Source organism: Pholcus phalangioides, unplaced genomic scaffold, assembly GCF_987345545.1.
Source record: "Pholcus phalangioides strain wild (caught in Gottingen) unplaced genomic scaffold, Ppha-v1.0 ptg000019l_1, whole genome shotgun sequence".
NCBI lineage: Eukaryota > Metazoa > Arthropoda > Arachnida > Araneae > Pholcidae > Pholcus > Pholcus phalangioides.
Window position 1 is genome coordinate 7,847,403 of NW_028301612.1, and position 17,989 is coordinate 7,865,391.

At 39.3% G+C, this 17,989-nt stretch overlaps 1 protein-coding gene across 3 annotated transcripts in view; it reads right to left on the minus strand.

Annotated features, from left to right (window-relative positions):
- LOC149071182 (uncharacterized) overlaps positions 1 to 17,989 on the minus strand; it is a 171,603-nt gene that overhangs the window by 29,683 nt on the left and 123,931 nt on the right. For all 3 annotated transcript variants that reach the window (XM_089248216.1, XM_089248215.1, XM_089248217.1), the window contains exon 3: positions 12,456 to 12,576. In XM_089248216.1, the coding sequence (XP_089104342.1) occupies positions 12,456 to 12,576 (121 nt within the window). The remainder of the gene's footprint in view (positions 1 to 12,455; positions 12,577 to 17,989) is intronic.

The following is a 17,989-nucleotide window of genomic DNA, read 5'->3' on the forward strand; positions in this document are numbered from 1 at the left end:
AAAACATTGTTAGGTTGTGTTTTAATTTTATCAATTGCCAATTTACGTTAAGCATAAACTGAAGGTCTGGTATAGATTCACGTCGGTAGTTGGTGCATACTACCGAGTATATTGAGCTCGCTTCTTCTCCATCATGGTTTCTGTAATTCCAGAGATGTTGATCAGTCAATGGCAACAGGGTTGCTCTTCCCCCCCCCCGCCCTCCCAATTCGAAGAGCATGTTTCCGCACTTCTTACGGGAGTCCATTAAATCACTCAGCGAAAATGCATGTGACGGGATGAGTGGACACAACACAAAACAGATTAGCCGACCTCCCCCTCCATAAGTGAGATAGGACGTGGGCGGCGGTTGTCTGAGAGGTTTACTAAAGAGGGCTGACTATAATGAGTATACTGACTATACTGACCCCTATAAACTGGGTATATAGGGGACTTATCGATAGGTGGAAAATTTAGTTCAGTTGCCCACAAACTTGGGAAAGGCTTTTGTTGTTTTTCGGCAATCCCAGTATAGATGTCATTAAGAATGTTTGTTTAATTTTTTAATGGGTGGCTGATGACGTAAGCGTCATCCAACCCCCCCCCCCCCAACCCGTCATTAAAAGTCACCGAATCCGAACCTACCTTCCCCCCAATCGATTCTGACGTAATACTCGAATGACTCCTTATAGAAAAATGAGAATCATTCCACTTTATAGAAATAAATCGGTTACGCATTGTGAAATTCCATCATCATCATCACATTATGGAATTAATTATTGCGTCAGTCGATGATGTAAGCAAATGTCTCGAATGAACAAGAGCGTGAAGTAATTGAAAAAAGTAAACTATTAGTTTCTTTAATTGTGGTCAAATAGGGTTTTCATTTTCTTCGATTAATTAATTCCGCTCCATCTGGAATCGATTAATTACTACTTGCAGTGGATAAAAAGCCAAACTAATACTATCATTTATTTTCATCAACTATTATTATTATTATTCTCTAATATAAAAAAGTTATTATTATTATTATAATAATCTACAGAAAATTTCCAAAAATAAACTATAAATATTATCAATGACTGGTATTTATATATAATTATTTGATTTAATTTGCGAGAAATCATAGTAATTTCGACGATGGGTTTCGTATTTTCTAAATTGAAAAAAACACTCATTATGGCAATGCTTTGCGTGAAACCTTAAAATGCAATTTAAATATATATTAAGAAAGTGCGAAGCCTGGAAATTCCGCCACTCGGGGCTCAGAAACTTGTATATAATGAGTGGCCTGTATTTCGAGGGACATTCCCGTAATTTTCATCGTCCCAACCTTTCTTATGAGAGAGAGAAATGTCCCGTTTTCTCCCCCGATTTTCAACAAGGCTTAGTTGAATTTTTGAAATCAGAAATTAATATTATTTTCATAGCTTACGAACTATGTTATGCTATATACAGGGGTATTCTGTTAATGGACCGACAAAATCAGAAGGTTGTCGTAATACTCGAATAATATTCTAATTAAAAAAAAATCGGATAAAAGGTGAGAAATAACAGCATAATTGGGGGAAAGAAGGGTTGGCCGTTAGTTTATACTGTTATTTCTCAACTTTTCTACGGCTTTTGATACCAAATATCTCAGCGAATATTGCGCTTAGAAACGTGAAACTTGTTTTGCTGGCCTGAGAAGCGAAAGGGAAAAAACTTTCTAATTAGAAGTTAGAGGACGGGAGTCCTCTAAGAGGAGGACGGTTATTAGACTAAAGATATAAATAGGCCGCCCACGCTATTCATAAAACTTGTCGAACCTGAAGAAAAGATGAGCGGTATTGTCGGGGGAAGAACAGGTTCTGCGCTATTACATTTGGCTCGTTTTCGCAGAACATAGTGATTTCGTGTTAATGCTAGGATGTTGCTGTAACGAAATTTGAACGAAAATTTTGTAACGAAAATTTTGTAACGAAAATTCTTTTGTAAAATATTTAGGGAATGTGGGATTTGAAAAAAAAATCAATTCTACATAATACACTGCTGGCCACCCAAATTGCAACACCAAGAAAGACAAGAGATATCGCAACAATATTTATTTTGTAGATAGCATGTTGACCAAGCATCAAATGATTAAATTTATAGACTTCTGTGAAGTGTGGTTCCTGCCAAAATCAGTAGCCAGAGTAGCCGCCATTATTGGAGATCACCGCTGCCACACGCTTCGGCATTGATTCAAAGAGACTTTGGATGTGTTCTTGGGGTACAGCAGACCAAGCAGCTTCCACGCGTTGCCAAAGTTGATCTGGTGTGGCAGCTGGGGATGTAATCTGGGTCAATCGTTGAGCAACCATGGACCACATGTTTTCGATCGGCGAAAGATCCGGAGAGCGAGCTGGCCAGGGAAGCAATTCAATCTGGCGATTGACGAAGAACCTTTGGACAATGCGTGTCACGTGTGGTCGCGCATTATCCTGTTGAAATATGGCTGTGGGCAAGCCCTGAAGGTAAGGAAGGACAACTGGCTCCAACACCTCAGAGATGTAGCGCTGGATTTTTAAAGTACCGGCAATGCGTACGAGAGGAGTGCGAGAGTGATATCCAATACCGCCCCATACCATAATACCCGGTGCAGGACCAGTGTGGCGGTGCATAACGCAGCTGTTCAGCATCCTCTCTCCACGGTGTCTCCAGACTCGAATCCGACCATCGTGGTGTTGCAGACAGAAGCGTGACTCGTCAGTAAAGGCAATTTCATTCCATTGTGCCGTCCACATCCTTCTTTCATCGCACCATTGGCGGCGGAGACGTCTGTGGTTCTGCGTCAAGGGTAGACGAAGCAATGGACGTCTTGCGGACAGACCACTCTGCTGTAAACGGCGTCGAATGGTACGCGCAGACACTGGATGATGCGGTACAGACTGAATGTGCTGTGCTATGGTTCGTGATGTGGCTGAGCGATCCGTCACTGCCATACGCACAATACGCCTGTCATCACGTGAAGTGGTGCACTGAGGTGGATGCGATCGAACACATCGGTCCGTCGTACCCTCCTGCATCCAACGACACATATCCGCATTACAGTTGTTTGGTTTCGTCCAACACGACTACCGATTTCCCTGAAAGATAATCCACAATCTCGGTAGGCCACTATCCTTCCTCTGTCTAACTCGGATACTTGATCAAAAGATGATCGCTGTTTTCTACGAGGCGTAATTGATCGTTTTTTTTTAAAAAACCACAAGAAAAACACAATTGCCGTACTTCAAATCGTCGAAATCTCCAAGCCTTAAATAGCGCTTTGAAGTGGCGCCACAGGCGCGCGTGATGTGCGTCTGCGCTGAAATTCTAATCATTTGCATATCTCACCTCCGCTAATGCATGTTGTAAATTTCATATTATTTGCATGCTTCCTTCAGTGTGTTGCATTTACGGTGGCCAGCAGTGTATAAACAAATATTGAAAAACTAAATTTTTTTATTTTCCAAAAGGGATAATTCCTAATAATTTGAGACTTTTGAGTTTTTAAATCTTATTATATATATAACCTATCTCTTATATATACAGCCTATTTCATTTATGTTTTTAAATATTCTCTTCTCATTCACTTTGTCACTTTTAATTTCGAAAATTTATTTTAACTAGGGGTTATTAAAACATAAAAATTATCTTCCAAGAACATTAAAGTTACTCTAATCATACATTCATTTTGAGTATATAATTATAATGCATCATATTATGTAATGTAACACATTCGCACTCATACCATATTCAGTCATTAAATATTTAAACAATAAGTAAAAGTCATTCTTGAAAAACCTTTTATAACCTTATCACACAAAAATGTAAACACTTACATAATATTTCAGGAATAAAATGAATTTTTCAAGAAAATTGCAATACCTCATCGTTAGTACTTTTCTAAACTATAAGAAATGAAATTTCGTGTAGCGTATATATGTAATAATTTAGAGTACGTAAATGTATTTCACATGTGACATATGTGTAATCTCTTCGCTCCAGAAGTATACATATGTGAATCTTCATTTTTTTAGGCATTAAGTAGTTTTTAGAATGATTCTTTCTTCAAGTTAACATCTGAGGTACACATAGTGACTTCAGATCTTAACTCAGACGGTTCTAATAAAGATATTGACTGAATATTAATTAATCAATTAATTAATTGATTTTTCTTGTTTGAGGGCAATTTCACACATACAACGCAAACACAAATTAATCAATAAAGAAATTTCTTTTCTGTAATAGTTTTATATCAAGCGTCAAGAGAGGTAAAAATACTATTTTTAGAGGTAGTTATACATTTTTATGCAAAACTGCCATTGTCTAGAGGGTGAGTTTTCATTACATTTTATTTAAATAAAATATTTGCCATAAATTCCTCATTCTGAAAAGCATATTTTCTTCAAGTTGAGCAAAACTCGAATAAACTCACTAGCTCGCCAAATCTTGCGGAGACGTATATTTCAGTTGAGAGTTAATAAAACTCATTACTTCAAGCATTTATTGCCAAAAATTCTATTAAAACATTTAATAATGGCTCATGACATTTGAATTTTACCAAAACTTGGAACTTTAATTGAATTAAATCCAAAATGGAATCGTTAAAAACTGAGACTACGTCAGAAATCCATTGCATCGTCAATTTAATTTCCCAATTTTTAATTTATAAGAAGGGGAATAAGCAAAAAAGTACTCAATTGTAAAAGGATACTGGTCCCCCTTTCCTAAATCGTTCAGAACATCCGCAAGCTGCGCAAGTGTTGGCCATTCTAATCAAAAATAAGACAGCGCGTGTAGATCGTCATACGAATAGCCATAAGGAAAGCATTGCCAGCGAGATTCCTTGACCAGCCTTTTGACCGGAGTCACGTGACTCCGGATCTCTGCTTCACATTGTAACCCCTCGCGCGCTCTCTATATTATTCTTACTCTGTGGGAGTGTGTGTGTGTGTGTGGGGGGCGGGGGGGTTGCCGCATAAAAATTTAGATTCCTAGAAATTTTAGAATACTGTATTTTCACTTCCAATATTGGTAAACGATGATTTTCGAACACATATTGAGCATATTTTGAATCGGAACCATACTTCTACGACGAACGTGTGATGAGATAAAAGCCACGTTAGGACTTGCAGTCCTGTATAAATTATCGAGTAAAAGTTCGCATATATATGACACAAAGATTCATGGAAATGCTATTAAAATCCTTCGAACGGCTCTTTTACGTCATTTACATAAATTTTCGCGCAAAAAATGGAGCACACGATTGACTTCCATTTAGAGATATCGATCAAATTACGTCATGGAGCTTGATTGATTCGTAAAAGCTCTTTGAATTTATTCGAGAGTAACGATGGTTACCGTAATTGACATTTTAAGAAACAAAAACTGAAGATCATTAAATATATACATATAATTTCCCCCCCCCCCCCTCATGTCAAAGAACATGCAATTTTTAGATAATCTCGCTTTGTGGTATCATTCACTGGAATTATTCGTGATTCTAAATGTACATGTAATACGAAGAAAAACACACAGTGTATCCTAGAAACTTGAATAATTATTCAGTGACAGCGGGAAATTACTAAGATAAAAGAAAAAATATATCTCAAGGGAAATTGTGAAGATAAGTAAGAAAATCATGTAAAAGGAAAGAACAAAAAAAATATTCAAAGTCAGAGGAAAGGGGAGAAAATCACACAGACTCTAGACAATAAAACAATCAAAATTCATAACCATAATTATCTCCAGCCGCAAGATTATGCGCCAAAACTGACTGATAATTTTGTGAGAATCTAGTTGGGACTTTCATCATGTATCCGTGCATCCGATAGATAGATAACATCGTGGCAGCCCTGAAAATTTTATTAATTCTAATGCATTATACACTACAATGAACGGATTACACGGCCACGTTCTCGTGTATACGGATAATACGAATTCATGGCCACGATAGGAAAATTGCCCCAGCGAGTTCTTGTACCGTAAATACATCGACCGTGACGTGGTTATAATGCCGTAGAAACTCGAGTATATACGGGATGGTTGCGAACTACGTGATATTTTCGTGGAGGGAGCAAATGTCCTGAAATTGAATCATATTCGCATAGGAAAGCATGGCAGGACATGGCCAGGGGTATACAGGGTGAACGTGATTTGTTCTCCGAACGAAAGTGTGTGAAAGACGGGTCCAAATGGAATTATCGCCCGAGTAGCGTGGTGGTAAGGTGCTCGTCTACCACCGTGATGGTTGCTTTCACGGTCCCAGGTTCAAACCCGAGGGAGGATATAGATAAGATATCTTCCGTAACGAGCTTGAGGCGTCCACCGATATACAGCGAATTCATTTCCAACCGATCTCATTAATGGCAGTAAATTGCAATATGGCCAGAGTTGGTGAAGTAGTCCAAGTGGAACATGAAATATCATACAAACCCTATCCTATCTCGAACCGCTTACGAGTTATAGAGGACAATCGATTATGGAAACAAAATGCGTCACGTCTGAAAAAAAATCCAGATTTATGGGAATTCGGCAGGATCTATAAGTAACCTAGGCACATATATGGAAAGAACAAAAGAAATGCTATAATATATGACTAGTCGAAATATCTGGGTTTATTGCCGAGCTACAAAAGCTGAAAGATTAGCGAAGTTCAAAATTCAATTGTCGCCAAAATATTCAGTAGCTAATCCCGCAAATATCCTTCTAACTACAACTGGCCAAATTTACCAAAAACTTGTTTATTGCAGCAGCTTTCGAACGAGTCTACAACAAACAATATCGGTGATCTGGTTCAGGAGAAATTTATCCTTTTGTTTGCAATACATCGCTGAAATTAGCGTTTGCTGTAGACATTTTAGTAACTTTATGGGCTGCATTTTGACTTTCCACTTCGCCAATCTTCTACGTCGCCATTAAATATAAGTATTCTGCTGCACAGGCGTACGCACAATCTTCTCGGGGAGGGGGGGGGGGCGAATTTCAATTTTTTTTCCTTCACATGGGCCAGGGAGGGGGGGGTTACGTTTTTTCCTGCAAAATAACACCATAATCTCGCTTGCCCTCCCCCATTGCGTACGCCAATGTCCTGCTGGCTGATAGAGAGGGGTAGGGTCATCTTGATTTGTATCAAGAGTCAAGATCTGTAACCGAATTTTCAGCGAATATCTACTTAGATTAATGCTGATTTCAACGATGTATTGCAACCAAAAGGCTAAATTTTTCCTGAACAAGAATCTCGATGGTTCGTTGTAAGCTCTTTCGAAAGCTGGCGTAATTGACATGTTTTTGGTAAATTTGCCTGATTGTAGCTGGAAGGGTATTTGTATAATTGGCGATTACAAATGTTGTGGGGAGACAATTCGATTTGAACGTTGTAAATCTTTCTTCGCCTATAGCTCACCAATAAATCCAGATATTTCGATGTGATAATCATATCTTTTCTCTCTTATGGGATATTTTCTGTTCTTTCCAAATATGTGCTTAGTTTGAGTGTATGTCATTCAGAAATTTTATAAATTTGACTTTTTTTTGTATCGGCGCATATTTTTTCATAATCGGTTATCCACCATAACTCGAAAAATGTTCGAGATAGGACAGGGTTGGTGGGAGTTCCATGTTGCACTTGGGCTACTTTACCGCACACCCACTCCGGTCATATATCGTCATACGAACGATTTCCAACCGGTAGAGTTGGATGGAAATAAAGGCGCCATCTATCGGTGGTAGCCCTAGGCTCAGTAGGTAAATAACTTGGTTTCTGATGTTTTTTGCTCGGATTCGAACCCGTGGAACTCGACGGTATCTATCATAGTGGAACACGAGCATTTTACCACTGCGCCACTTGGGCGTAAAACTGCCAACAGCACGTGGTGTTCCCACTCCCAAGTACTAACCGCTTCCGATGCTGCTTAACTTCGGTAATCGGACGAGAATCGGGGATTTCAGCATGGCACGGCCGCTGGTTTCTACTTGGGCTGGTCTATCACCCCCTTTCGTTTGGTAAATCAGATCACGTTTATCCTGTATGGTAAGAGTTGTATATTGACGTGATCGAGTCGGTTCTAGCGGACGCAATGAGTGACGTCCCAGCTGTTTATCAACAATTAACGTAAGAATCATTAAAATGAATTACCGAAATACCACACGCTTACACCACCGGCACAAAAAAAAAAAAAAAACATGAATCAGAAATCACTCACTTTAAACAGTGAAACCATGTGAATACAGCAGGTGGTTAAAAGTATGAGCGCATTGAAATCACGCAGCAGCTTCGAGACCACGCCTACTGAGTCGAGGCGACAAACACGACTTCAAAGGGATGAAACAGCTTTCAACATAAAGCCCTGCTGAAATACATTATTTGGTATCGTTATTGATGTTGCCGGTGTCCTTGAAACTGTGAGTATTACTATTTTCGATAACTACGATGACGATTCTTGCCCCCAGGTTTTAGATTTAGCGTACATTTTTTTTTTATGATATAGATTTTAAAATCCTTCGTAAAAGATCCCTATATAGATGACAAACAGTGCCATCTACCACCGTCAGGTAGAATTTATCTTCATGCTTTCTTACGAGAGAAAAAAAAATCATAATGTGCTCTCATTTTTCATTTTTATTTTCCCTTCTTCTTCAGGAAACGTGAATTAAGTGCAACTTGAAACTTGCGGAATGTATCATATAAATCAGTAGTTCTCAAGCTTCCGAAACCCACGGCTCTCTTTCTCTAGTGATGATCCAACGGCAACACCATTTAGCTGATGATAATTTACTAGCGGCTTTTTTGCTCTAATGATCTCTAAAATACTGGTGACACGCAAGCTCTAGGGATGATCTACTCGCTGTATGTCTGATCATTCACTGCCCTATGATCATTTACCGGTGACATCCGTGGTCCTATTTATCATTTACCAATGAGACCGTTGGTGTAATGATCATTTCCCTGTTTCATCTATAGGCCCGTCATTTGGGGAGGTCGGGGAGGGCCGTTGCCCCCCCCCCCCGTCTTTTGAAAATGCACTAAAAATGGTATATATATATATCTATTCTATAATATAAAATCACAAACAAACTCGAAAAGGGCCTGTTGCTAAGCAACCGAGTGACGGAAGTCTGTTACGGAAGTGGGTTCGATTGATATATCGATATTCACATTCATATATCGATATGATATCATATATCGATATTGGGTCGATATTCACATATCGGGACCCATTTGACCCATCGGGACCATGTTATGTGCATGTACCAAGAGGCTCCTACATCCTACAGCAGAGCCCTTAGGCTGGAATTTAGATTTCGAGCCCCCAAACCAGCTTTTCAGGGGCCCCCCTGTGATTAATTTATAGCGTGAAAAATCAAAAAGTGAAAAGAATCGTTGTGGCCCCTGTCAGCCCTTCCTTTGTGGGGGGGGGGGGAGGTCCATGCCGAGAGGTATATATATGTGTAATATACACACACAACAGCAGTGCTCCCAACACAGGGTCGGGGTACCCGGGGAAGATTTCACGTATAAGTAAAAAGTTTTCATTTCCAGGGGCCCGTGATGGATCTCATTGTTTTCTGTTGTAGAATTCGCAACAGCCGAAGCCCGAGATAAAGCCAGTCTGGGGCCCCACCAAAAGTATGCGAATTGGTGTCCCGGGTAATTTGTTGGGGGCCCTGGATTTTATTCGTTGGTAAAACGAATACAAATGAAAATTTTTCATGGCACTCGCTCCGGGGGGATGACCGACAAGCTTCCAAGTCGGGGGCCCCATGTTTACAGGTTTCATTTTGGGGGCCCTGGATTTTATTCGTTGGTAAAACGAATACAAATGAAAATTTTTCATGGCACTCGCTCCGGGGGATGACCGACAAGCTTCCAAGTCGGGGGCCCCATGTTTACAGGTTTCATTTTGGGGGCCCTGGATTTTATTCGTTGGTAAAACGAATACAAATGAAAATTTTTCATGGCACTCGCTCCGGGGGATGACCGACAAGCTTCCAAGTCGGGGGCCCTATGTTTACAGGTTTCATTTTGGGGTCCCTGGATTTTATTCGTTGGTAAAACGAATACAAATGAAAATTTTTCATGGCACTCGCTCCGGGGATGACCGACAAGCTTCCAAGTCGGGGGCCCTATGTTTACAGGTTTCGTTTTGGGGGCCCTGGATGAATCTCATTCTTTTCTGTTGTAGAATTTGCAACAGCCGAAGCCCGAGATAAAGCCAGTCTGGGGCCCCACCAAAAGTATGCGAATTGGTGTCCCGGGTAATTTGTTGGGGGCCCTGGATTTTATTCGTTGATAAAACGAATACAAATGAAAATTTTTCATGGCACTCGCACCGGGGGATGACCGACAAGCTTCCAAGTCGGGGGGCCCCCATGTTTACAGGTTTGATTTTGGGGGCCCTGGATGAATCTCATTCTTTTCTGTTGTAGAATTTGCCACAGCCGAAACCCGAGATATAGCCAGTCTGGGGCCCCACTAAAAATCTGCGTATTGTGTCCCCGCTACTGTATGTGGGGCCCTGGATTTTATTCGTTGTAAAATTGATAAAAATGAAAAATTCTCACAGGGGGGTGTCCGACAAGCTTGCAGGTCAGGGCTTCATGGAAATGTTGGCAGGTTGTAATTCGGTGCCCCTGAATGTATCTCATTGATTTTTGTGGTTTAACATTGTAAAATTTGCAACACATCGGTAGCCCAAGATATATCCAGTGTGGGGCCCCACTGAAATTCAGCGAATTGAATCTGGGGACCCCCATGGGGAAGTTTTCTGGGGATACTTGATGAATCTCATTTGTTTTTTGTTGCTTTATTATTATTTTCATTAAAATTCGCTTCTTCAGTAGGCTTGTGCTTTCACACGTCCCTTTCCCCTTTTTCATAGCACGCTGATGAAGTGGGACGAATTAAACAAGATATGTCCGGGAGAGAAGTGGGGGGGGGGGGTTGGCCGCCAAAGGCGGCAGGGGGGCAGAGCCCCCCTAGTATAATATATAAAATTATAGATACATTGAGAGCACATGTTCTTTGTTCTCCCCCGTGGAAAACGTTTGCCCCCCCCGGAAAAAGTTGAAATGACAGCCCTGCTCTCGCCTAAGCACCAGTGATCCTAGCACCAACACCCAGAGACAACTAAGCCCACACTAGTGACGATTTACTCGCTGTTATTTTGCCCCATGCGATCATTTACCGGTGATACCCATTACATTAATGTACCAGTGACTTCACTGCTCATTTGCTCATTACTCTCTTGCCCCGCTGATTTTATATTCGTTACTCATTCATCAATGTGCTCCTTTACTAGCTTTGCTTTTCTCTATCGGTTCTTGAGCAACCCGAAGGATTCTTGTTCTAGTGATATTTCAAAATAATTTCTTATCCACAGCAATCATTAAAACGCGATTTACTTGCCTTTACTCTAATTTTCTCACTACGCTACAGTGGCAGTGAAGGGCTAATTGCTACCAATCACTATGTCGGTGCACATCGATTTTCCGTCATGTTGCTCGAGAGCAACAGGTTCAAGATTTTTTAATTGTCCAGCGTCTTCTAAACTTGTTTGTCTGAATTCCGCGTTGTATCTTTAGCTTCTGCAACCTCCCTTCTAGTTTGTTTCCCCAGGAGGGCGATACAGCTCATCTTTGTACGCTTATGCATTCTCTAAACGGAGTTTGTTGTAACGCAAGACGTTTCGTTTTTCACTGTACCTAATTTTTGAAATCAATTAATGAAAGCACCCAATAAAAGGTTTGCTTCATTATCGATGCCACAAGTGCGGAAATAAACACATAAAATTCATTTCCAGCATTTTTATGAGTTCGAAACAATTCGAAATCTTACGAAAATCTAGATTAGATGCTTACATTCCAAGCTTTTTTATTTGATCATGAGTCCACATAAAACTTCAAAAGTAGCCACTGTGATGAGAAAATTTCTCCTTCAGATACAGCGTAAGTACATCCTGGTAGTTGCCTGATTATTTATATTCATCTCAGAAACACACTTCTCTGAAAATATACATACTCGCGAGCAAAATTCGGAGATGATTCCCCGTCCGACCTTGTATTTTTCAATTACAGCTTGATAAGGATAGTCTTTTTTCGCGAGTAGCACCTCTCCTCCACATTCCAATCGTAAGAAGAATCTAATTTGGAATGTTTCAATTAGCAAGTACCTCCCATACGAAAACTTGGAAGATTCTTTGGAATATTTCGAGCGGAGTTCGAAGCGAAAAACACTACTCGTATCGCATGCGCAAGCAAACACTTACAGTATGCGTATATTATTCATGCGTGTGTGCACACTTTCATGTCTCCGGGCATTTCCATCCAAGTTCCATTCTCCTTTTGTGCAATTTAATACTGAATAGGAACATTTCTCTTACACTAGCATATCCCAGGAAATCGATTCCCCAGAATGCAAAGTTATAAGATAGATACATGTGTATCGCTCGGGTGTATTGTGAATTACTTACCTATTTGAACCGGAATCTGACGGCGGCGAATCCGCAGCCGTGGATGGCTCCGAATTGTTCCTGGTGCGCATCTTGGCTACTTCAAGTGGAACATCCTTGATTACTTCTTTTGGCTTTCTACCTGTAATAAATAAATGAATATGTATTTTCATACATAACATTTATTTTTGACTCCGTCCCAATAAAATAAAATAATTTTGGTGACTTTATTCGATGAGGATCGGTGAAATGATGATTACAATACTCTCCTGATGCTAGTAGTACATAAATATACTGCTACTGACATAGGTTTAGCCATTGGGAAAATAAAAACTAATTTCTCACCATCCATCATTAATGGGCAGTGTCACGTGAGTAGTGACACTACAGCCAATAGTTGCTCCCCCTTCCCCCACACCGATTTGTGATAAACGGTTAGATATCACTTTGACGTCACATTTTACAGAAAAATGGTTCCTCATCCCCGCTAAGGATTTTTCAAAGTGTCTTAGTCATGAACCCGAAGTCAGAGAATTAGCAGAACCCATAGCATTGGATCTCTCAAACAGGTACTAAGCTGAGGGCAACCAATCACAATGTCCGAGCTTCCAATGTCACAGCGTCCGAAACCATCATTCTAGATGCTTTTGATGGAGTAAAGGAGATAAACGAGTGGAGGTCATAAAGTGACACGTCCGCAGAGAGAGTCTCAGCAGATTGATGTCGCTAGTCATAGGACCAAGCTGCAGCTTAGGTACTGAACTGTCTTTCCGCAGAGAACAGGCAGACATTCAACTCAATATTTAAATAAACCCGAATGTGTTCTCAGGCACATTTAAACTTCATTCGCAATAAGGAAGGCAGATATGGAAGCACTTCTCTAATACGAAACACTCGTGAACTCTGACATAATTAGTGCTGTTACGAAACGTCTGCAAAAATAGTACTTTATTTATTATTTATTATGTTAATTTTTACATATGTTACATGATGAATATGTAAATATTGCGAATAGCCTTCGGGTTAATAACCACTTTGTGATCAAGGACGCTATATTGCGTTCAAACGCCAAAGTGAAATAAATTCAAATAAGTTCTCTCTGTTTTCTATCCCCTTGCCTCATCATCACGAAGCTTTGTTGTAATCCAATAGTGTTTTCCTATTTGTTTTTTCTATACCCCTGATAGTGATTTTTTTTCGCATATATCATGCATCTTCCTACTATATAGATCTAAGAGTGAAAGAGAACAGGTAGGGGGAGGGTGAAAAGAGAAGTCTACTTTGTACCTACTCTCTTATCTACTACCCTGCTTTACTCTTTCATTTTTTTTTTTTTCCTCTTCCTTTTTTCTTCTAGATGTTTTCCTTCTCATTATTTTCCTTTTTCTAACGTGGGCGTTAGGTAAGGCAAGGTAACCAATTTTATCGCCGATTTGTGAAATAGAGATAATCCGAATTTCTTGCCAATCACTTGTAAGCAAAGGGAGGTAAAAGTTAATTTCGTCAAAATTTTCGAAATATTTTTTATTCATTTGAGAATTCATTTTTTTTTATTTGTTGATTTACATGATCTTGCATTGATAATATCAAGTATTTTTTAACGAAAAATGTGTATTCTTTGAGGTATGCAATCATTTCTCAAAAAGTTTTCATAGTATTCCTAAAAGTTTTATTTCATTGCACAGAGCAATATCATAGCAATAAATCTGTGAAGTTGAAGAACATACCGATACAAACAATGATACTGAAAATATGCTAATGTGAATACGCTTTAAAACGGTAATTATGAATGAAACAGTGCGTTTAAATGGAAATCACGACAAGTTGCCAAGGGGCCCCGTGACTTCGGCGCATTGACAATATTTGTCACGTACGCGAAAGATTGTGGATGGTATGAGGAAAAACAAGGATCCTGGAGGGTCTTCGAAAAAATTCCTCGTCCTAATAAAAGGGGACAGGCCAAGCAGACGAAGAGAAACGAAATAGACAAAGCAACTGACTTTACGTGTGTTCTCTGTTTTAGAACGTGTCGTATCACGCATTTGCACGCTTGAATTTATGCTTGCGAATAGTGTAAATTGTTGTGTTGTGAATAAATTTGTGATGTTATGTATTCAATATCTGATTCACTCATTTCGAGGACCTGAAAGTAAATAATCCATAGCAATGGGTTAAAGTCACGCATAACACAATTTCTGACATGCACATGTCATGATTCGTAAGAAATTTCTATAAGAATGTTTACGACATGTGTACGGTAAGGATTCATCTTTCAAAGGGCGTAATGCATTACTGATGTAATTAATGCGCACATAACAGTCTATTTTCTCTATAAAATTACCGAACATATTTCTACATCTATATATATATATATATATATATATATATAAAACAAAAAAAACGGGGGGGGGGCATAGAAACGGCCCCAAGTTTTGACGGAAATACGTTCTGTGCCTTGAATCGAGTGGTAAGAACTGACTTAATGATGTGGATGATATCATCGGATTTATCTTTGGAGTATCTAACACACAATACTAACAACGTCTATTTGCGTTGCGAATCTCCGGAGGTATAGCGTAAAGTCAAGTTATTTTCAGTATTGTAACCAGAGTGATATCATCGGATTTTTCTCAAAAATATCTATCAGAAGACACCTTTCACTTCTATTTGCGTTGCGAACCTCCCGAGATATAGCGTAAGGGGGGGGGGGGAAATGAACCCATGTCCTCTCACTTGCTGGACCCTGTTCCCCGCAAGGGCCCAGTTTTTTCTCTCCTCCCAAAATACATCCGCGCATCAGAAAGATGTTAAAAACCTTCGTATGGATAGCTGAGAGTGACAGCATCCTCGGATAAAACCACTTTGCTTCAAGTGAGTCTGGTGCCCAGCCGGGAAGAATTATTAAAACCGGAGTGGGGTATAATTGGATTTGCCTCAGAAATGGCTATAAGACGACAGTATTGGCTTCTATTTGCGTTGCAAAACCTCCTGAGATATAGAATAAAGCTATTTCTTTGCAAATGCGGACGAAAGGCTTTGCGTCAAGACCGGAAAAGCGGTATCAACATCATACATTAATACCCTTATTAGATGTAAACTGGAATATGCTTCAAGTATCTGGAGTTCATTCCACACATGCCATATTATGAGTCTTGAAATTATTTAAAACAATTTCCTAGGGTAATTATGTTTCAAAAAAATATGGCCCTTATAACAATATTTTGTCCGCCACTCATCTGCGCGGCAGTTTTAGCGGCTCGGATTTCTATGTCATTGCATATTTATTTATTTTATTTTTTTTGCATATTTCGCTATTTTTACGTGATAGAGCATATTTTCACATTATTATTTGTATATTTCGCGCATTTTATTATTTATTCATATTCTTTGCTAATTTTGTTATTTTTACTACAAGCCGTGATTGCGGTTAAACCCGTTGCTTTTTGTGTTTTAAATAAATAAATGAAATAAATAAATATTTGTCTAAACAAGATCTGGACGCAGGCATAAAAAAACACTGATATATTCCGAATACTGCCTGATATATAAGCGTCTTAAGCATTTCATTACGGAACTTTTTTGCGAATGTATAAAGTGTTGTCAGATGATTATTCGCATCAAAAATTAAATTGCTGCGTAATGTCCGTCATCCAAATTCTTCAAATAACCTTTGATCAAGTGTTTCTTGAGCTCCTGGCTATTTTTTTTCTATATTTATCGTTCAGATAATAATATAGCAAAGATATATATTTCAGATATAAATATATTGAAATACAATCTCGAAAAGGTATTGCTTAATTTCCATCGTTATCTGAGCAGCGATTGGTTCTATCTCTCATAACCGACCACGTGATGGTAACGACACGATTACAGGCTCAAGTGGCTGGTGATCGCGTATCTGAAGTCCACTTTTTTATTAAGCAAACTGATAAAGACACATTTTGAATGTGTGCACAATTTTCTTTCCCAATATCAGCATCATCGATTCCTCTTTCTCTCCTCCTCCTACCCCACAGCATGTTTCATAGAGATTAACATTGGCGTTATCAAGGATGACATTAGCTAAATATCTGGAGCAAGGAAACTAACATGATTGGAGATACGATACCACACATTATTCAAGCTCTTTTCAATTACGTATTACCATTTTTGTGTTCGTATTGTCAAAAGCCGTTGTATTAATATATTTTTAACTCGAAAAAAGTACGTACTTTCAACAATATTTTTAAAGACATCCAGCTAATCATGACAACGAACAATAATTTGAACTAGACGGCTTTCTTTTCTCAGCCAAATATATCAAGGAAACAGATATTTTCTGGATGTTTGTTTTTATGCCGGGGTGAATTCGGAAAGAAAAGTCATCTTGTCTCCGCCGGAACTCGAATTCGGGAACGCTGGCAAACCGGGCAAGCATGATACTCTATCTACACCACTAAGGACACGACCCTGTCTTCGTTCTTTCACGCGCTGTGTCACGAGGCGCTGAAGTAGAGGCATTTTAGAAGCCTTTCTTAACTTCAGGAAATGGCCCCCAGGTGGGACGGTAGAGATAGACTGCTTTTTTCTCGCCCCGGTATATGAAGGAAACACATATATTCTGGATTTTTTCCCGGGTTCCCCTTGCGCACTTGCCCAGTATGCAAGGGGATCCAGGTCCGATTCCTGGAGGAGGAAAATCACTTTTCTTTCCAAATATCAGTTTCGGCATAACATCCAGAAAATTCAATTTCTCTGTATCTACAGACTTCTAAAGTTGGTGAAGTAATGGCAAATATTTAGCGTTGAACTAACGATTAGGAATGACTGACGTGTCGGAAGAGGGCAGAATTCGATTCGTTATTCAGGTTTTCAACTGAAAAGATTCATCTCTGCATCGCATCATCCGTGACAACCGTGTAATGTACAATCTAATGCTCTATCTGTACTTAATGAAACCTTCATTCGGTGTATTCAAGATCTTCATTAAGGTTCGAGGGAGTGCATATGCTGCGTGTCTGTGTATATACCTTCAGGCGTCTAGCTTCTATGCAGTTGCGTCGAAATCGAATGTAAAGTGATGGTTTATTATGATTCCTCGCATCTAGAGGAGGAAGTTCTCTCTCCTATCCGTTGAGGGGTTCATTAGTTGGTTAGTTTTCTGGACCTCTCTCTTCAATTAGTGAAATATTCTTAGATTTCTGATATTTTGTAACACTCTCTGGCAGCGAATTGGTAATTATTTTGAACTTTATTCTGGAGTAGTTTGAAAATACAAGGTGTTCATTGAAAACCCCCATTTCAAAGCTTTCTACAGCCGAAACCAGCCATCAGAAAATTGAAAAAAATTGTGGATGAATTAATAAATGGATGAGAACTTATTTCAGCGAAAAAAGTTCCAAATATCTACACCACAGGACGTTTCAGTAATAAGTTACACATTTTTAGACACACTTTCTACTTGCACAATTTTGATTTCAGCAAAACATCTTCCACATGATGGCCATCATTTTCAGCTGCCATCTGTAATCACTATATAGCATGTTCAAAGTAGTGTTGTACTGCCTTTGTGTAGA